At 37.1% G+C, this 22,860-nt stretch overlaps 1 protein-coding gene across 1 annotated transcript in view; it reads left to right on the forward strand.

Annotated features, from left to right (window-relative positions):
• The first annotated feature begins 343 nt into the window (after positions 1-343).
• Positions 344-22,860, forward strand: part of LOC129232401 (uncharacterized) — a 121,224-nt gene continuing 98,707 nt past the window's right edge. The window contains exon 1 of the mRNA XM_054866547.1: positions 344-395. Within this exon, the coding sequence (XP_054722522.1) occupies positions 384-395 (12 nt within the window). The 5' untranslated portion in view covers positions 344-383. The remainder of the gene's footprint in view (positions 396-22,860) is intronic.

Genomic DNA, 22,860 nt, shown 5'->3' on the forward strand with positions numbered 1-22,860 from the left:
TGGCGGTGGGAAAATAAAATGATAGGAACGTCAAAAACAGTCAAATGAGAACAATAAGCAATCGTGATTGCTCAAAAAAAAGTAAAAAAAGGTGTTTAGGCTTGAGGGGGGGCGGGCCAGTTCGCCCCTGTTTGCTTCTTCCTGCCTCATTCGGCATTTCTTCTGTCCAGTTCGGAAAAGCACCTTCGACTCCCGCCAGCGGCACCTTTCGACAAAAAAATTCCATCCCTCTTGCGTGGGCGTCCACTCCGCATCTCCATCCTCTTCCCGTCCCTTCGGATCGGTTGAGTTTATTTATAGGTGTTCTCACCCTCCTCCCGATATAGCGCTCGGGTACTGACACTTTCCCCGCTCAGTGCGATGAAGCAGCGGTGGCAGACGACATGACCGAACAGGTAAGGTCCTTCCCTTCTTTTTGTTTACACGCGAGGGCAGTGGTCTTCGGTTTCCATGACCTCGTGCAGGGTTCGTGCTCCTCCTGAAAATCCTGAAAAACTCCTGAAATTTAATATTTTCTTGTAAGGGCCCTTAAAACTCCTGAATTTTTGTTTTAACCTCCAGATTTCTCCCTTCTCCTCCTGAAAATAATTTTTACTAGTAAAAGTGCTTCATCAATCTCAAAATAAAACTCAGTCAATCGCCTAATTTTAATTCCATGTTGTTAGGCGGCCGTATTGAAGGCCGCTGCAGCCAATCAAAAATCTCGTATAATACAGAGCACCCAGTGCTTTTGCAAAGACATGGGGTGTGTTTGAACTAACTGACCGGTTACTCTGTTCGAACATGCCCATTACGTTTACTGATCATAACTGCCATTAGAGAACGAACCAAGAGCATGTCCTAGGTTTTGTGTTAACAGCTGTTATGCGTATTTTCTTTATTGCTAATTAGTAGTGCTATTGCTATTTTGTAGTATATTTAGTATTGATAATACTAAATATACTACAAATACATAATATGCAATGCACTAAAAACTAAATATACTAAAAACTACTTGTGTTATTGCTCCAGAAAATTCTGTTTTTGACTCCTGAAAACTTCTAAATTTCATTTTGTCTGGAAGAGTATGAACCTTGCTCGTGGTACCTGCAGAACCCTAGGCGGCCTCTTGTCATCCATGGTTTTTACTCATCAGACGTCACAGCCGGCGAGTAAAATCGATTGATTACGAAACCCATCCTTAAAAATTAATACTTATTCAATATCCTACTGTTTGAGCATCTACGGTCGAACCTCCATATATCGAATTTCCACATATCGAAAATTTCTATATATCGAAATCCCAGCAAATTTCTATGTTCATTGCATAGAAAAATTGTTTCTATAGATCTCTATATATCGAAATTTTATATATCGAGACATTCGTAGATTTTTTTTCCACTTTAGACTGTTTGTCTCATGAAAAATGAAGGTTAGGGGAGAAAATTATGTTCACTAAAGGTTGCTACGAAACTCATAAGGAATCTGGGTTGGGGGGGGGGTATATAGGTCGTTGTTCCCTTCTGGAGTTCTTAAATTCCCTCAAGCTTATTTCAAATCTTATTTGTAACCAGTAACAGAGTAAAATCAGTATCAAGTTATCCCTTTTGTCTGTTGATTATCATTCCAAGTCTTTTTAGCTTCAGTAAAAATCATATTGATTTTTTACTTTTCTCTCGATTCCATTGTCAAAACGAAAATCCCCTCATGTTGCGAATCAAGTTGAACGCCCGAAGAATGAAGATGTATGAAGGAGCAAAATATAGTTTTTGTAATTTTTTTAATTATTAATTTTGATTTCATTCGTTGCTCGTATAAATTAGAAATTGGGTTTCATGCACGAAAATTAGCTTTAATTTTAAAGTTTCAGGAGATTTTTATGATAAAATAAGATCGTTTCCACACATCGAAATTTCTATATATCGAATTTTTTTCCGGCAATTTACTACTTCGATATATGGAGGTCCGACTGTATTACATGGAAAGGCTAATATCCGGTTTGTAGGCGGAAATGGACGTGTCTATTAGTTTACAGGGGTGTTAGATGGTTTGTTTCAGATGTGCACTTTTTAATCTCTATTATTTAGCCTTAGTTTTGTAAAAATGAAAATTTGCTCGCAGCAACATTTTTTTAATCTAAAGTATATTTGATCTATATTCTCACGGCAAAAGTGAATTGATTTTTTTATTCACAACAAAGGGATTAAGCTGCGTTCAAAAGTTCTTTAGCATAAAAGCTAAAATTGAGGGGAAAATGTTAGCAAAATGCTAAAATGTTACACATTCTCATATATTTATATATGCCTCAGTGTGTTTCATCTCCAGTTGAAAATAAAATTCATATTTCATCTGTGACATCTTTGAAGAAATAAGTACAACAGCTATTTTTTTAAAACATAAAACAAAAAAAAAAAAAGAAAACACGATTGATGTTTAGAACGTTGCAGTCCCATCCTCCTAATAAAGCAGTTATTGGGGGGACATAATGCTAGGACTAATAGTTATTGAACTTAATTATAGTTTAAACATCTTAACTAAGATTTAAAAAAGATTAAGTTGATTATCGCCATACATGCTTCCTTTCTACGATCATACATTTCTTCTTCTTCTTTTTTTTTTTTTTTTTTAATTAATTTATTTTTTATTTCAGCAAAAAAGCAAAAATGCATTGCTTTATTTTCGCAATTTAGATAGTGTTTTCGCATTATGCGAAAAATGCGACCGTAGCGGAAACCCTGGGAGCTTACCATTTTGCTTTTACGTCCCGAACGAAATGAAAATATTTTATTTCCTCTTTGTTGTTTTCATAGTAATTATTTTTGTTTCCCTCATTTTATTTCTGAGAATGCAATAAATGAATAAACCACTAGTGACATTATGAAACGCGTGTATCAATATCCCATCGCTATTTTCCCATCTTCCCTGCCAGATTCATTCAGATGGAATAGTCTTTACTTGGCAGATTGCCAGGTTACATACAATCCGTGGTCAAACAGTACTTTACTTCCACTCTTAAAAAGACTTATTCGTTATTCCGACGTAGAAATTACTGTTTACAAATTACTTTATTCAACTCTTAACAAAATACAAATTCCCTATTCTTTTCCACTTATTGTCTTATTCTACTGTTACAAATTATATTTCTTCCTCATTCAATATTAGTTATTCGCAACTCCACAGTTCGAATACGCTACCTTGCGGTGGTTCACAACACTACCGAAAAAGGTAAAACATTCCATTCCACGTGTTTTTTTTTGGGGTAAATTACAGGCTTCAGACAGTTTGTGGTGTAATGTAATTTCAGAAGAAAAGAAAAGAAAGCTTCCCACAAACACGATGAAAAATGACTGTCATTCACTAAGCGTCAAAGCAAGTTATAAGTCACGGCATTTGTTTGTTTTACCTTTTTCATCCGCCATTAGACAGTGGCTGCAGCGCCCCCTATAGTTCATTGGAGTTGCGAATTGCAAAGGTCCACTTATAAAAATTGTTTGTTCCCTAGACCCATACTACTTATTACTTTATTCTACTTGCGCGATAGAGTATATATATATATATATATATATATAATATATATATATATATATATATATATATATATATATATATATATATATATATATATATATATATATATATATATATATATATATATATATATAGCGAACTATATATTTTTGCGGTAAGGTACTGATAGATGCGGGGTCGACCATATTTCTGCGCTATTTCTCAAATAAGAAAACTGACCACTAGAGTGTGTCTTATAATGCACTTTTTAAAAAAGTTTTGAATCTCTTATGGGGCAGCTCTTTACTTGCTTCCTTTTGATGAAAAAATAAGCACATAAAAGTTTCATAGAATTTGAACATAATTTAGTGGGTGCTACCAGTGAGAAAATTACATTCATTGTGAAAAAATGGTGTGAAAATCAACTTCCCAATATATCTTGTCATATTTTTAATCAACATGAAATTAGGTTGGTTAAGTTTAACACAGCACAAATACCTATTTCTTACATATACAAGAAAATAATAAGCATTTCATGGTTGTCATTTTATGTAATAATTAGCTGTACCCGACGCGCGTTGCTACGCCAACAAAAAAAATACATGATTATACTGATTTTCATGACAATCGGTTGAACGGGGCAGAAGTTGCTACTCTGCAGTGCCACCTGGTGGCCAGTGGCTTCAATGAGCATATGATGCACCTTCTCCGTGGAAAAATACATATATATAGCAATTTTCATAATAATCAGTCCAGGTATCCAGTGACTCTACTCAAATTTTGTACTCACGCAGTTTACAAGATCCATCCATCGCTAAAAGTATCAAATAGAAAAAGTTTTAAATCCCCCCGTTGCATGAAAAGCCATAAAACAATAAAGAAAGAATTTATTTGTTCAAACTCAAAAAAAAATGGCAAGTTCTTATCAATGAGATCTTTCACGCGAATTAATTTCTGCAGCCGATTATTTATCCAATGGATTGTGACTTAAATTGGAATAAAAAAGGAACTATTTTTTTCCAACTGGTCTATAAACATTCCCAGTACCAAAAATAACAAACGGTGAAAGTTTCAGCCAAATCTACCGGGTAGTTTTTGAGTTCATGGATGACATACAGACAAACATTCATTTTTATATATATAGATGTCAAAACAGCATCCGAAAGTTCGGTAATGCCATTCAAATCACAGGTTTACCTTTTTGGTCTTTTACATTCAGCAATATTGTAATTTTTCTCTTTGTTACTTCCATGTGACAATACAAACGTTTCACTGATTGCTACTTATTATCCAGACTAAATAAATCAATTTAAAAAAAATAAAAAGAGAGAGAAAGAGTTGACAAATCTCTAAATATTATTCAATTTTTATTTTTCAGATATGAGATTTTTTTTTTTCCATTCAAAAGAACAAAATGAGAGGGCGCCTCATGAAAAAATAACACCTTTAAAAATAAGACGCACCCTACTGACCACGCATCATGTTTTGTTACACCGTTTACTACAGTTAAACTAGTGTTACAGCCCGTTGTAACACTACTGTTAACTATTATATTATCCTCTTTATTCCATACCCCTTAATACCATATTCTACTCTTAAAAACCTCTTCTTCCTACTCCATCCCAATTATAAAATTATTCAACGGTTAAAAATTACTTTTATTCCTTACTAGTGGTACCCGCACGGCTTTGCCCGTAATAGAAAAATTAAAAGGTCTTTCGGTTCGCCCGTATATTTACAAATGATGTAGGGTGAATTTTCTCGCCAATTGGCTTGTACCCATGTTACGGTTCCACGTTATGATAATTTCGAATCTCGCCAATTGACTTGTGCCCTTGTTACGGTTCCACGTTATGATAATTTCGTTATTTACTCGTCCATCTTATGATAGTTTTGTTCTTAAAATTGGAATAGATAAAGAACCACGTTGAATTTTCGAAAAAGCGCTTCGAGGTGCACACTCCCATTATTAAAATAATTCTGTGCTAAATTTCATTAAAATCGGCCGAACGATCTAAGCGCTATGCGCGTCACAGAGATACTGACAGACAGACAGAAATCCGGACAGAGAGAGATCCAGACAGAGAAACTCCCAGGTTTATTATTAGTAAAGATAAAGAATTAGAAAGATAAACAAATTCTTCCCCATATTATCAAATTTATATGAAAAATGGGCTTGAAATTGGAATAGAAAAAGAACCACGTCGAATTTTCGAAAAATCGCTTCGAGGTGAACACCCCCATGCTACAAACTAACTTTGTGCCAAATTTCATGAAAATTGGCCGAACGGTATAGGCACTATGCGCGTCACAGAGATCCTGACAGACAGAGATCCGGACAGAAAGAGATCCTGACAGGGAGAGATCCTGACAGAGAGAGATCCTGACAGACAGAGATCCCGACAGAGAGACTTTCTGCTTTATTATTAGTAAAGATTTATATGAGAAATGGACTTAAAATTGAAATAGAAAAAGAACCACATCGAATTTTTGAAAAATCGCTTCGAGATGCACACCCCCATGCTACAGACTAACTTTGTGCCAAATTTCATGAAAATTGGCCGAACGGTCTAGGCGCTATGCGCGTCACAGAGATTCCTACAGACAGAGATCCGGACAGAGAGAGATCCTGACAGGGAGAGATCCTGACAGAGAGAGATCCTGACAGACAGAGATCCCGACAGAGAGACTTTCTGCTTTATTATTAGTAAAGATTTATATGAGAAATGGCCTTAAAATTGAAATAGAAAAAGAACCACATCGAATTTTTGAAAAATCGCTTCGAGATGCACACCCCCATGCTACAGACTGACTTTGTGCCAAATTTCATGAAAATTGGCCGAACGGTCTAGGCGCTATGCGCGTCACAGAGATTCCTACAGACAGAGATCCGGACAGAGAGAGATCCTGACAGGGAGAGATCCTGACAGAGAGAGATCCTGACAGACAGAGATCCCGACAGAGAGACTTTCTGCTTTATTATTAGTAAAGATTTATATGAAAAATGGGCTTGAAATTGGAATAGAAAAAGAACCACGTCGAATTTTCGAAAAATCGCTTCGAGGTGAACACCCCCATGCTACAAACTAACTTTGTGCCAAATTTCATGAAAATCGGCCGAACGGTCTAGGCGCTATGCGCGTCACAGAGATTCTGACATACAGAGATCCGGACAGAGAGAGATCCTGACAGACAGAGATCCCGACAGAGAGACTTTTTGCTTTATTATTAGTAAAGATTCTCAAGGGCGGATCCAGAAATGCTTGTAAGGGGATTCAAGTTTCAATGGCCAACATTATTCCTCCAACGTAAAAGGTGTCAGTTAAGCAGGGGTGCCATCCCCCAGGGGTTACGGAGCACCCCTCTTATGTTACGGGGCATCCCCCGCCCCAATGAGATCAAACCCCATTCAAATTACGTGAAATACACCGCCAGCTCAGTCATTTCCAGCCGAGGACTGCAGTTTCGTGCTTATTAGCACTCATCAGCCCGGCACAGGAAAGTGACTGAGCAGGAGATGGAAAACCTCTTAAGGAAGCCAAGAGTGCCAAACAAACTGGTAGCTAATAAATAATTAGCAGACCAGACGAGTGACCGAAGCAATGGTTCGGTTCGACTCGAAGATTGAACGCGAGGCAAGGTATATTCAGTAAATTACCGCCCAATAGCCAGGGCGAAAGCAGAAATACGTGAAATACACCGCCAGCTCAGTCATTTCCAGCCGAGGACTGCAGTTTCGTGCTTATTAGCACTCATCAGCCGGTCATTCGGTCACTCGTCTGGTCTGCTAATTCTATATTAGCTACCAGTTTGTTTGGCACTCTTGGCTTCCTTAAGAGGTTTTCCATCTCCAGCTCAGTCACTTTCCTACCCCAGCGGTGCGGGGGGCCCGCTACGCGGACCCCCCGAGCGGTGGAACCTAAGGCCTACGGCTAAGAGGTGGGGTGTGTGCGGAGAAAAGTCACTTTCCTATGCCGGGCCGATGAGTGGTAATAAGCACGAAACTGCAGTCCTCGGCTGGAAATGACTGAGCTGGCGGTGTATTTCACGTATTTCTGCTTTAGCCCTGGCTAATGGGCGGTAATTTACTGAATATACCCATTCAAATTATTCCGTCCCCTGACTCCAAAAGTTTGTTTGAGCTACTCTAAGGTATATACGTTGGGCAGTCCTTGAAAAGCAATAATCTGGTTTCACTTCTCTTTTCTGGTCGATTGCCGGATGCGATTGACCGAGATCCGGAAACGGACATCGGTATTCGAAACCCAAAGCTAAACCACGAAAACGGGGGTCGCGCGCTGTTCTAAGGAAACAGTCACTGGGTTCATTCCCCGCGTCCTTGGTACAGAAAAGATTCGATTAGAACGGTTCTATTTCGGGGGCTTCTATTAAAATCAGCCTTGAACTGTAAGCAGAAAAATTGCTGATTGTGGTAGGCTATCTACAGCTCTCCCCCATTCAATGCAAAGGAGGAAAGAGCACGTACACAGAACCTCCCCCGACCAAGCTATCTTCGACAGTGAATAATCAGTACTATTCTAAAGTTTTGTGGTATGAAACTGAATCGAAATGAGTGCAATTTTTCGATGAAATGTTTTTTTGTGCCTGGAAATTGACTTGGAACTGTGCAAGTTCGCGGCGAAATTTCTCCAAACAAGCTATCTTCGACAGTGAATAAACAGTACTATTCTAAAGTCTTGTGGTATGAAACTGAATCGAAATGAGTGCAATTTTTCGATGAAATGTTTTTTTGTGCCTGGAAATCGACTTGGAACTGTGCAAGTTTGCGGCGAAACTTCTCCAAACAAGCTATCTTCGACAGTGAATAATTTCAAATTAGCCAGTGAAATTTTTGATTATCAGTGATTAATTATAAACAAGCTATCTTCGACAATGAATAATTCTCAATTAGCCAGTGAATTTTTGATTATCAGTGAGTAATTCCAAACATGCTATCTTCAACAGTGATGAAAAATTCCCCAACCAAGCCATCTTGCGGCGAAACTTCCAAAACCAAACTATCTTCGACAGTGAATAACTCCAAATTATAGTCAGTGAATTTTTCGTTATCAGTGAATAATTCCAAACAAGCTATCTTCAACAGTGATCAGTTCGCCAACCAAGACATCTTGCGGTGAAACTTTCCCCAACCAAGCTATTTTTGACAGTGAATAATTCCAAATTAGCCAGTGAATTTTTGATTATCACTGAATAATTCCTACCAAACTATCTTCGACAGTGAACAATTCCTCAAGCAACCCATCTTGCGGTGAAACTTCCCCAACCAAGCTATCTTCGACAGTGAATAAACAGTACTATTCTAAGTTTTGTGGCATGAAACTGAATCGAAATGAGCGCAAGTTTTTGATGAACTGTACTTTTGTGTCAGGAATCTAACTTGGAATTGTGCAAGCTTGTGGCGAAAAGTTTGCAAGTTTACTGATGAAATGTACTTTTGTCCGAGGAATTTGAATTGGAATGAATCTATGTGCCACGAAGCTGACTTGGAGAATATGACAGATTGCGACGTGGTGTACTTAGTGTCAAATCTGTGTGCCACGAAGCTGACTTGGAGTACATGACAGCGACGTGGTGTATTTTGTGTCAAACCTGTGTGCAACGAAGCTGACTTTGACAGGTAGCGACGTGGTGCACTTTGTGTCAAATCTGTGTGTCACGAAGCTGACTTGGAGTATATGATCGATAGCGACGTAGTGCACTTTGTATCAAATCTGTGTGTCACGAAGCTGACTTGGAGAATATGACAGATAGCGACGTGGTGTACTTAGTGTCAAATCTGTGTGCCACGAAGCTGACTTTGACAGATAGCGACGTGGTGCATTTTGTGTCAAATCTGTGTGCCACGAAGCTGATTTGGAGTATATGACAGATAGCGATGTGGTGCACTTTGTGTCAAACCTGTGTGCCACGAAGCTGACTTTGACAGATAGCGACGTGGTGCATTTTGTGTCAAATCTGTGTGCCACGAAGCTGATTTGGAGTATATGACAGATAGCGACGTGGTGCACTTTGTGTCAAACCTGTGTGCCACGAAGCTGAATTTGACAGATAGCGACGTGGTGCACTTTGTGTTAAATCTGTGTGCCACGAAGCAGACTTGAAGTATATGGCAGACAGCGACGTGGTGTACTTTGTGTCATTAGTTTGAACTGGAATCTTTAAGTTTGCAATGAATTGTGCTTTTTTTGCGCTGAAACTGAATCAGAATGCATACAAGTTTGCAATGAGACGCAAGTTTTGCCCTGAAACAGAATTAGAATGTTTTAAAGTTTGCATCAGAATGTTTTAAAGTTTGAATCAGAATGTTTTAAAGTTTGCATCAGAATGTTTTAAAGTTTGCATCGATATGTGTGTAAGTTTTAGAGGCATATTTTCCAGAAATTTACGAACAAACTGTTTCTTGATTTGCGGGCTTGTACCTCATTGAAGTTCTAAAGATATTGCATATTTAATCGTGCCTATCTGATGTAAGGCTTTGATGAAAGGCGTGCAATTGAAAATGCTTTTAACAGCGAAAAAGAGTAAAATATTTACTTGTTTCATAACTTGTACTAGAGCGAACTTTTATATCATGCTGTCGATGAAATACACGCTAAAGACAAGCATAGTCAACTGGTGAATTAATAAGAAAATTTTCTGAGATAAAACTTTTTGGAGCAATTATTTTAGAAATAGAAAGTCGCCCGTCATGGTATGACGGGTGAAAATTAACCTCTACATTTGAACGCAGCCATTGCCTGTTTGGTGATATTTTTGTAGTTTAAGTTTTAACCGTAACTCCGCTGGATGAACACTAAACTCCAGTAGATGGCGTTCAGTTAAGTCACCGAATCGAGTTCAGCCTTGTCGCAATCAAGCCTTTCCCTGCATGTCAAGCATTGCCAAACACATTATCAAATGATCATACCGTGGCGCGAGTTTGATTGTTGAAGCACGGTGGTTACTCGATCATCGGCTGGGACGGTGCCCTGAGATCCATTTTCTTGAAATTTTCTTTGGGGATGACGGTAAGTGCTGTTGATTTTCAAATGTTTTGCATCGTTTTGCAGTCAGTGCCCCTCGGATTGAAAAAAACAAACAAGCACCAAGTGCCTTCGTCTTTTGGGGTAACTGGGCGTCAAATTTCTCGTGGTAACGGCTATCCACTTAATCCTTGCCGTGATGCGGCAAGGATTAAGAATATATAACTATATTTCAGATTAAAAAAAATTTCGAACATCAAGCAATTTTTTTTATTGAAGATATTTGATTCTTTTCCGTGAAAACTAAATTTTTAACTGACTTTTTTCGACATATTTTTGTACGTGATGCGGTGACAGGGCCTGATTTAAGTGTAAACCCACGAAGCACGGGCTTTGGGGCCCCCTAGTTTGAGGGACCCCAAAAATTTTCCTAATGAATGTTTTCATTTGTTTGGCAATATAAAAAATTTCTAAATATTTTTATTCTAGATTTTTTTTTAAAATTAAATTGTTATTGCTGCCTTTGTTTTACCAAGGCTTATGAGTTCAGCAGTAAAGTAACTCTCTCCCATATGGAGTGAGAAAACTATCTGGAGTGATGAGCATAGAATGAGACCACTCAGATGGTACTCCATAATAGTATGGAGCGCACTATCACTGCTTAGGGCATTTACAGTTGTTTTTACTTCCTTTTACAAAAAAGGAAGTATTGCATTCGCGAAAAAATATTCACCCAAAAATGGGCCTTCATTTCCATTTTGCTTACCTCCAAATGAATGTTTAGTTTTTTTTTCAACCCGACCACTCGTGGATATGTGCCTAAGAACGTGCAGACACCCGAAATATCCATTTTGACGATCCCCGAGTTAATTACGACGAGTTTTCTCGTGACGTCTCTATGTACGTCTGTATGTGCGTATGTGTGTATGTATGCCACATAACTCAAGAACGAAATGTCCTAGAAAGTTGAAATTTGGAACGTAGACTCCTAGTGGAATACTTCCTTTCCTCCAATAATAGGCAATTTACGTGAAATTTGAGCCTAAATTGCAATAAAAAAATAACTATTTATCGGATTGCTTTCGATGTATAGCCTGTGTTACTCAGTAAGAAAGCACCTTTCATACAGTGAAAGAATTTTTCAAAAAATTGCAACAGTTCCGAAGATTACCTCGAACATATAAACACACAAAAATTCGCCCTCTCTCTTTATAATATTAGTATATAGATATATATATATAGTAGCAATATAAAATTTGAACCGGAAGGAACGTAAAATAGAATTAAAATCACAAAACACCCTGGGCCCTCATCTGGGGGTTACTCCCCGAGGGTAGGGAAAAAAACTTTGAGATGTTTCGTGAGTGCTGCAGGCGAAATGCCTACAAAAACAGCACTAGTACCCCGGCTTCAACAAGTCAAGCAATGTTCAAATTTTATATTGCTAGTAAATTTATCGTCTACTAGTATCAAAGTGCTGCCTGTGGCGCCTATTGAACTGAGTTATGAAGTTTGATTCAATTTGATTTAAATTCTTTGAATAGGGAAGTTTTTGATTTTTCGATTTTATTTTTGTATGATAGAGTAACATGTATGAACATTATACGTGAAAAAAAATTTGCGATACGATAAGTAGTTTTTTTTAAATTAATTTTTAAAGTTCAAGAGCTTGTGACGTCAAATGGCACAGGAAGTGACGTCATGCGCTCTTCCGCCGAGGGAGAAGCCGAAGGACGCGCAGTTGGCTTCGAAGACGAAACGTAAGGTTTTTACCTCTTCGCATTTAACTCCTCGCGTTTCTGGAACATTAAACCTCTCATCCTCTCGGAAATATTTAAATACCATCATTGATGTTACTTGAGGAAGATTATTAGATTGTGCTTTAACGAATCCGGCCTCCATAGTGTGTTCAAAAGGATGATTGAATTTCTAAAAAATAAATATATCAGCGCGCTCAAAATGTCCGTAGCGAAAACAAGGGATCTTCGGCGGAAAGGCTGCCCATTAGTGCCTTGTGACGTAAGCTCGTGACGTTTCAGGAGAGCGCACTTTTGCACGTGGATTTTTAAAAATTCATTAAAAATCAATCACGGTGGTTTGAAATTCGGCGATAGTGAATTTTTTAGTTTTGAGGGTCAATTAACAATATCCAATAGTCAAAATACGAACATTTAATAGGTTGCAACTTCCCTATTGTCCAGGTTTAAAATGCAGTTTATGTTAATATTTCTTAGTATATATATATATATATATATATATATATATATATATGGCGGTACCTTTAGTATTTATCACCAAAGTTACGCAAGATCTGTTTCGGAGCAGTTGGGGACAAGTGTATAAAAATTCAAGAGCGTCGGTGCTTGCTAATGGTGACTGGAGCACGTTCAATATGTCGTGATCCCAAAGTATTCCTAGTTTCCATTTCAAATTAATGCCAATGAAGAGTGCTGGAGAAGGGGGAGCTGTCTGCTAGTTTAGATTTAAAAAAAAAATTTGTAATAAAAATAAAAACAGAGTTGTATTCAGGATCCCATCCAACCGGTTGAACCAAGTCTAGGTACGGGAGAACCTAGAGTGTAATGGCGGTGTAGCGTACGCAGGATATTTTTTTTAATAAAATAACGATAACAATAATAATCTTACTACTATTATATATGAGAAAGTTTGTCTGTATGGAGATATGGATGTATGGATGTTTGTTACTCTTTCACGCAAAAACTGCTGAATGGATTTTGATGAAACTTTACAATAATATAGCTTATGCATCAGAATAACACATAGGGTAGTTTTCGTCCCATTATGGGGGGCAAAACCCCCTTAGGGGGGCAATAAAACACAATTTTCGTATAAATTCTCTAATATAGGGGTGAAAAAATACTTGCACATATTAACATTATATGTCCATCGAAAGCTCTCATTTTTCTGCTGAAGATGGCACCTGTTCGAAATTTCTAAGTAGAATAAAAAACGAGTTATGAGCTTTTTAGTTCCATGCTCGAAGGCTTTCCTTAACTCAATACAATATTTAGTGTATCATCTCAACTCCCTGTCGATAACGACTATTGTTGTATTGTTGACTATCTTTGCTTTTCGTGACTGTTCAAGGCTTTTCTCAAGTCAAATCTTGAAGTAAGATTTTTGCACAAGATTGGCAAATAATACATGGATTTGGCTGATTTTTTTCCATTTTAATGCAACTTTGAGGCAATTAATGTTTTTTTTTATTTATTTGTATTGACTGGGTATTTAATCGATCAGCTGGAATCTAGCCAAACTTTTTTTGCGGAATCATTTCAATAGCTAAGGCATTTGGCATTTTTTTCAACTGTCGCTGTTTTTGAAGCTTAAGACTACGCAATACTGTTTCTCGGTTTTCACCATGTAACCAAATATCGCCATTTCTTTGATATTTCTTTTTTTAAATTTGTTAACACGTAAAATAATTCGCCAACTAATTCGCAAATTCATAAACAGCGCAAAAACTTCCATTACTTTGTCTTTGCACACAATTTCAAACAATTGCCAAATTTTTACTGTTTATTGGAAACATTTCGGGTAGCATCATTGTTGACCCTACTTTGGGACGATTTTTACGGTAAGAAGTTACACATTATACAATAATTTAGATTGCCGGTGTAGCGCTGGCGATTATGTATTTGATGGAGATCGGGATTATAAGGGAACTGTTTCACATTATTTAAGAATAGTTGCCCTCACTCGAATTGGATTTTTTGGGAATTACCCAAACTGACTTCTTTACAACTCCTGAACGTTTTCGTGATTTATTTTTTGTGATTTTCGGGTTTCTTCTCAGTTTTGCCAACATTTCATTTACTCCCTTTCCCCATAATTTTCAGTTTTAATCATACCTTTTGATACATTTAAGGGGGCAGGCAATTTGAAATGTCGGCGAAACTAGAGACGAACAATGTTTTAGTAACTATTTGACATCTGCCTGTAATGACCATTAACTTGAATCAATTGAAAAAAAAACTACATCAACGTGAGCGAAGCCGCGGGCAAGAGCTAGTTGAGAAATATTTTGCAGAATAAGTCGTATCCTGAAATCTTTTACTTTAATATAAAGTAGGGCAATTCCACAGGAAAGGGGAAAAAGTGGCAGAATTTTAAAATAACCTTTTCCTCACAAATTTGGTATCAATGGAAAATTAATTAACTGAAGTGTATAGAAATAACAAAAATGTGCAGCAAAAGCAAAATTAATTAGAGTTCTGAGGCTTCAAATCAGTTTGTTATGACCATGTGCTTACGAGTAACTTTTTTTATATGACTTAAGAATGGCTGTTTTATACTTACATTGTAGCATTTTTCAAATACTCTCTCTAAAATATGCTTCTTAGAACTCTCTAGAAGAATTATATACAACGAAATTGCACTTTAACTGCAAAACTAAATTTTTAGGGATTTTTTCATATGAGGCATTTTTGTAATTCTACGTCCGACACCAAATTGGCTGAAAGTTTATATTGCGTAAAACTGAGTGGAGATTTTCACAAAATATTTTGTCTGCAAATAAATATTTTATATGCAATTAAAAATAATCATTTAAATTAAATTTTAAAAAACTAGTTATGCTTAAATTAATAGTCAGAAAAATTTCTACGTCCGACACCAATATTTTCCTAACTGAAACTATGTTCATAAGTATACGAAAATTCCTGGTTATGTAAATAATTCACACATGCTATGCATGCCTAACTACGTAGTTATATTTATATTTTACATAACATAAATTTAAAGAACATATACACAATATTTTGACTGGAGAAAATATCTGAAGACAAGAAATGAGTCTCATATGTTTATCAATAGCGATTAACGTAGTTATGTATAAAATTATGAATATTTAAGAAGCATTAGGGGTCTTAGTTCAAAAATAACACTCCTCCCTTCCCCAGTTTTTACTTAAAAATTCTCGGGTATTTTTGGTGAACTCGCAACAACCCCTGCTTGTGCCTCAAAATGCTCACTTTGTTTTCAGCAATTTGTAACCAACATCCAAATTTCTTATTAATTTTAAAGTTAGATTTTTCTTCATTAAAATTCTATAAATCAATCTTCATTTCTTTTTCACCCTAGAGATTGAGTTTTTTGTTTTCCACATAGAGATTGAAAAAAAAAAAAAACCTTGACAAAATGCGTCTAATCTCTCTTGTTTAAAATAAATTAATAAATAAATAAAAAATGTTTAAAAAAAAAGAGAGAGAGAGCTGAAAAAAATAAAACGGGCTGAAAAAAATAAAACTGTTTTGTCGCCAAGTTGGCGACAAAACTTGGCGACAAAACTGGCGATATATCGACAAAGTCCGACAAATTTTAACACCACGTGAGTTTACATCGAAATTAACAATGATTTCCCCCAAAAAAGGGGCAAAAGACCCCCTTTGGAGCATACGAATGCAACCAAAAATAAAGGTGCACAACTAGACCCCACTAGGAGTCTACGTACCAAATTTAAACTTTGTAGGACATTCCGTTCTTGAGTTATGCGACATACATACGCACATACATACGTACATACAGACGTCACGAGAAAATTCGTTGTAATTAACTCGGTGATCGTCAAAATGGATATTTCGGGTGTTTGTACGTTCTTAGGCACATGTCCACGTGTGGTCGGACCGAAAAAAAAACTCAACATTCATTTGGGGGCGAGCAAAATGGAAATGAAGGCCGATTTTTGGGTGAAAAATTTTTCGCGAATACAATACTTCCTTTTTTGTAAAAGGAAGTAAAAAAGGGGGGAAAGAGGAATGAGAAATTTTTTTAAGGCTGGTAGGGGGGAATTGGCGCTATTGAACTTGGGGGGAGGGGCACCCTTGAGCCTAATAAAACGTATTCCATCATCAAGGCATTGTTCGCCCACTCTTCTGCGCATGTATTTATACATGCAGCTCGTTGTGAGTTTAATCAAAAGACGGTTCACGCACTTGTAAGCTGTCGGCAATCCAAACAGAAGAGACAATTAATGCTGTCAGCCGAAGGGGTCAATGACCGGGGGGAGGGGCCACAAAGAAAGGAGTCATGTTTCAAAACAGTCGTCGCAATTAATTGCGACAGTTATCAAACGGTACCGCCTGACACCTTCCGACACTCGCTCTGAAGACACAAATAGACGTGCACCGAGCGATGGCAGACAAATAATAAACTAAGACGTACGTCTGTTTGGTTGTTTGTGGCTAGTTCCATTGCCGTCACTACGGGGAGGGGGAGAGGTCCGCCCCGGGTGTAACCCGTCTGGGGGTGACACCCTAAGTGTAATTGCAAGTTTTTGAAAAATATGCACCAAAAATGCATTTTTAAGACTACAAATTCGAAAATTTTCCGGGGGTAACCCCCCCCCCCCCACACCTACTTTTATCTGTTTTTTGTACATTAGTCGACTTCAAATTTTGTTATAACACAAATGTAGTTGTTTCTGAAAATTGCATGAATATCCTGTTTTTATGTTTACATATTTTTACTTTCTTTTACAAAAAGGAAGTATTGTATTCGCGAAAAAATTTTCACTCAAAAATCGGTCTTCATTTCCATTTTTCTCACCCCCGAATGAATGTTGAGTTTTTTTTCGACCCGACCACACGTGGACATATGCCTAGGAACCTACAGACACCAGAAATATTCATTTTGATGACCCCCGAGTTAATGACAACGAATTTTCTCGTGACGTCCGTATGTTACGTATGTATGTGCGTATGTGTGTATGTACCTCGTATAACTCAAAAACGGTATGTTCTAGAAAGTTGAAACTTGGTATGTAGACTCCTAGTGGGGCCTAGTTCTGCACCTTCTCTTTTGGCTGCATTCGGATGTTCCTAAGGGGGTCTTTGCCCCTTTTTAGGGGGAAATCATTGTTAATTTCGATGTAAACTCAAGTGGTGTTATAATTTGTCGGACACTTGGCGATATATCGCCAGTTTTTCGGACGCCATGTTTTGTCGCCCACTTGGCGACAAATTTGGCGATTTTTTTTAAATTTTAAATCTGATTTCAATTTGGCCACTGTTGGTGATATTTAGAGAGTAAACAATCGAATCACATTAAAATTGCCATTAATGGGGAAATGACATTAAATTGGAGTAAGCGGAAGTCATGTGATGCTCGTTTTTTTTTTTTTTTTAATTTTTCCTTCATTCTGTGTTTTTTCTATTCTCTAGATTTAGGAATTTTATGGTTTGGAACCCTCTTTCTGTTTGAGATATATTGATCGGTGTCTTTCGTTGTCATTTCTTTTTTTTTTTTTTTTTTTTTTTTTTTTGAGCAATCACGATTGCTTATTGCTTTCATTTGACTGTTTTTGGCGTGCTATCATTTTATTTTCCCACCGCCACCCTCCGCACCATCACCGTCGACCGGCTCCTCACGATGCTGCTCCTATAGCGAAAGCCGTACACACACGCGCATACATACACAACTACACACACGTATACACATACACAACTACACACACATACTCCTACACATACACACACAAACACATACACACACGCATACATACAGACACCTACACATACAGACACACACAAACATACACACACATAACTACCCACACATTCATGTCTGCACACAGACACAAACACATATGCCTACACACACATACCCTCCCCCCCACACACACATTCATACACACAACTACCCACACACTAATGCCAGCACACAGACACAAACACACATGCCTACACACACATACACATAACCCTACACACAAACACACATACCCCCCCCCCCACACACAAACACACACGCCTACATACACACACTCGTGATTGCGAAAAACATAATTTGAATTCAAGATGTCAAAATTCAAATAATTTTTTTTTCTTTTTTTTTGGGTTGGGGGGTGAGTTTTAGTATTCTTAAACAGATAAAAAATTAATTAAAGCATAACAAACTGATTGGTTTGAGTCTGCAGCCAATGGAATATGAGATGGATTCGGAATACGTCGTTGATTTTGCATTGCAAAATCCCAGAAAGTTTAGCTTCCATTATTGTCTGCCCCCCCCCCCCCCCCCCCCCATGATTCATGACTTCCTTAATGCTTGCACTTGACCACATTTGGTGTTACTCTGATTTTATTTTTCTATGCTTATATGCAAAACTCTCCTTGATTACTTTTCGCAGTTTTCTGTGAATATTCTGAAAATTTTACTTTGTCGTGTACAATAATTACCATAATTTCCTGTATTTACAATCAAATATTAGTGTAAGTAAATGATACTAAAATGTTTGCAATGCGATTGTTTCCATCAGTCAAAAGTACGACTTTTAGTCACTGAAGTTGACAGAATAAACAAAAAAAAAAAAATAAATAAATATATTAATTTGAATTTTATCATCTGGAATTCAAATTATGTTTTTCGCAATCACGAGTGTGTGTGTGTCTGTAGGCGTGTGTGTGGGGGTATGTGTGTTTGTGTGTAGGATGTATGTGTGTGTAGGCATGTGTGTTTGTGTCTGTGCGCAGACATGAGTGTGTGGGTAGTTGTGTGTAGGTGTGTGTATATGTAAGCGTCTGTATGTATGCGTGTATGTGTTTGTGTGTGTGTATGTGTTTGAGTGTGTGTATGTGTTTGTGTGTGTGTATGTGTTTGTGTGTGTGTATGTGTTTGTGTGTGTGTATGTGTTTGTGTGTGTGTATGTGTTTGTGTGTGTGTATGTGTTTGTGTGTGTGTATGTGTTTGTGTGTGTGTATGTGTTTGTGTGTGTATGTGTTTGTGTGTATGTGTTTGTGTGTATGTGTGTATGTGTGTGTTTGTGTGTGCATGTGTTTGTGTGTATGTGTTTGTGTGTGCATGTGTTTGTGTGTATGTGTTTGTGTGTGTGTATTTGTGTGTACGTGCGTGTATGTATGCGTGTAAGTGTAGGATAATCACGTAACCTGGAGACTCTTTTGCTATAGGAGCAGCATCGTGAGGAGCCGGTCGACGGTGATGCTGCAGAGGATGCTGGTGGGAAAATAAAATGATAGCACGCCAAAAACAGTCAAATGAAAGCAATAAGCAATCGTGATTTCTCAAAAAAAAAAAAACATCGAGAGAGGAGAATCTTTTATTTTCGATTTTTAGTTAATTTTTTTAAAATGTCGGATTTTTCAAACAAGGCGTGGTTTTTATGACGTCACGAGTGATGAACTTTGACGCGCACTCCACTCGCACGCTAAATGTTTACGCTTGCTGTCTACCGCGTTTCCAGGTTATGATAACTGATAAGCGAATTAAATATTGTGCTCCGCGCTAATGGCATCAGTGAATGGCATTTCATCACTTGTGCTGCCATGTACAGAAACGTAAAAAAGAAAATTGTATCTACACACCGATTTAAAAAATTTTTTGAAAATATTAAGGAGCAACATTATTTTCCACTTTTTTTTTTTAATTTAAGTAAATTTTATCTTTCTTTGAAACCATATCATGCATATTTATTTCGTAATCAATAATTTATTTTCAAAATTTAAAAATACTACCTATATTGTTTAAAAATTCAAAAAAAAAAAAAAAAAAAAAAAGAAAATGAAAAATTTTAATTTTTAAAAATTTCTAAGGCTTTTTTGTTTTTAAACTAATATTAAAGAAGCTTTTTGCTAAACGATCACAATCATCATCTCTAAAAATCTGTGCATTCATTTGCTTTTGTGTTTATTACAAAATTTCCTGTGATTAATTATGTAAAAAATCGTGTGCTTTTTTTTTAATTTGGTTTTTAAAGGTATAACATTTTCTAAACATTTGAGTCATTTATAAAATGTTTATCCCATGCACAGTTTTATTGAATATATTATCCTAATGGGGTGGTCTCCTTCAGTCAAAAGTATTACTTTTAGTCATTGAAATGGATAGAGTGAGCAAAAAAAAAAAAAAAAAATACATGGACCCAGGAAATACTTTCATTTTCCCGACAGTTTTTTTTTTAATTAATTTTTTTTAAATGTCCGATTTTTCAAACAAATCGTGGTCTTGATGACGTCACAAATGATGCTCTTTGGCGCATCCTTCTACCCCGTTTCCACGTTATGATAATCAAGAAGCGAATTAAAATGGCGCTCTACGCTTGCTATCAATCCTATCGTTGCCAATACACGTGAGTAAAGATGAGAATTAAATATTTTGCTCTGTGATTGGCAACATTGAATGGCATTTCATCATTTGTGATGTCACACGAAAGAAGTGTAAGCAATAAAAGGGCGCCGATTTAAGTATTTTTTAAAAAATATTAAACTTAAACAAATTATTTAAAAAATGGTCAGATCCTATGTTTTTAAGCATGCTCTTTCAGAAAAAAATACTTTTAAAATTTTGGAAACGACCCCATTGCAAAAAGTATTACTTTAAAGCTGTATCTTAAAAAGAAAAAAATCCTTGGGGATTCTAATGGCATGAAAACACACACACACACACACACACACACAAAAACCATCAAAAAAAAATTAATTTTAAGTTTTTTTTTTGCATAAGAACAAGTAGCGAGCATGGCCTAAAATCACTCATACACATTTTTAATGTTTGAACTAAAGCAATGAAACATGTTCTCTGTGTTTGGACTAGTTTTTAGTTTTGAAATAGGCAATAAAAATTTTTTTTGATCGTTTGATCATTTTTGAAGTACTGTAACTTTGTCAACTTTTTTTAAAAAATGGTCAAATTTTATGTTTTTAAGCATGCTCTTTCAGAAAAAAATACTTTTAAAACTTCGGAAACGATCCCATTAATTTGTTCGACAGGACAAAAATGCCTGCTTCTTTTTTTTTTTTTGAGCAATCACGATTGTTTATTGCTTTCATTTGACTGTTTTGATGTGCTTTCATTTTTTTTTCCCGCCAGCACCCTCTGCAGCATCACCGTCGACCGACCGCCTCACGATGCTGCTCCTATAGCGAAAACAGTCTCCAGGTTGCATCCAGGTTGCATCCATATGCTACACACACACGCATACATACACACATATACGCCTACACACATACACAAACATATACACACACAAGCACATACACATACATACACCAACACACATACAGAAACAAATACACACACTCAAGCACATACACACACGCATGCATTCAAACACCTACACGTGCACAAGCACATACACACACGCATGCATTCAGACACCTACACGTACACACACACGCATACATACAGACACCTACACATACACACACACAAAACATACACACGCGCATACCTACAGACACCTACACATACACACACAAACACATACACACAACTACCCACACATTCATGCCTGCACACAGACACAAACACATATGCCTACACACATACACATACCCCTTACACAAACATATACACACACACAAGCACATACACACACACGCATACATTCAAATACCTACACATACACACACAAACACATACACACACGCATACATACAGACACCAACACATACACACACACAAACACATGCACACGCGCATACATACAGACACCTACACATGCACACACAAACCCATACACACAACTACCCACACTTTCATGCCTGCACCACAGACACAAACACATATGCCTACACACACATGCCCCACCCCCACGCACACGAACACTCATACTCACAACTACCCGCACGCTCATACCTGCACACAGACACAAACACACATGCCTACACAAACATACACATACCCCTTACACACAAACACACATATAACCCCCACACACACAAACACACACACTCGTGATTGCGAAAAAAATAAATTGAATTCAAGAAGACAAATTTCAAATTAATTTTTTTTTCTTCTTTTCAAAAAAAAACTCAAAACAGTCAGCTTTAAAGATACTGCTTTTTGAGTTAACAAAGCATTGTAACATACTCAGATTGAAAGGATCAAAAGTAACGTTTCCGAATAACAGCACCGATTTTTCCTTCTAAAATTTATTTGTTTATTTTTACTAATTCAACACTTGACGCGCAAAAAAAAAAAAAATGTTGCTGTAATTGTTCCGGCGACGGGTCAACGGACCCTCATTATAGTTCGATTCGAACACCGTGTTGTATCAGGCGCGTGGCTCAAAATGGCGTCCGCACGCGAGCTCCCTCCGCATCGCATCTCTTTTTATTAATGCGCCATTTCCCCCCCACTCTTTTTTTCTTTTTTTTTTGTTTCGCGGAATGACTTCCGGTCTTCGGGGCTTCCTGCTGATCTGTGAAGTCAGCCCTTTATCGGTGCCGGTTCCAGTTAAATATTATTTTTTGTGTTTTTATTATACTCCTTTGTTTGGAATGGACGAAGTGATGATAACGGTTTAATTGGTTTTCTTTTTTCTGCTTGAGCTTGTGACGAGAATTCTGAGAGATTTTTTTTCACTTTCTGGGATTGTTTTGTTTCTGATAAGATTCTTATAAAGCTCTTATCCCAG

The sequence above is a fragment of the Uloborus diversus genome, unplaced genomic scaffold (genome assembly GCF_026930045.1).
Source record: "Uloborus diversus isolate 005 unplaced genomic scaffold, Udiv.v.3.1 scaffold_12, whole genome shotgun sequence".
Classification (NCBI taxonomy): domain Eukaryota; kingdom Metazoa; phylum Arthropoda; class Arachnida; order Araneae; family Uloboridae; genus Uloborus; species Uloborus diversus.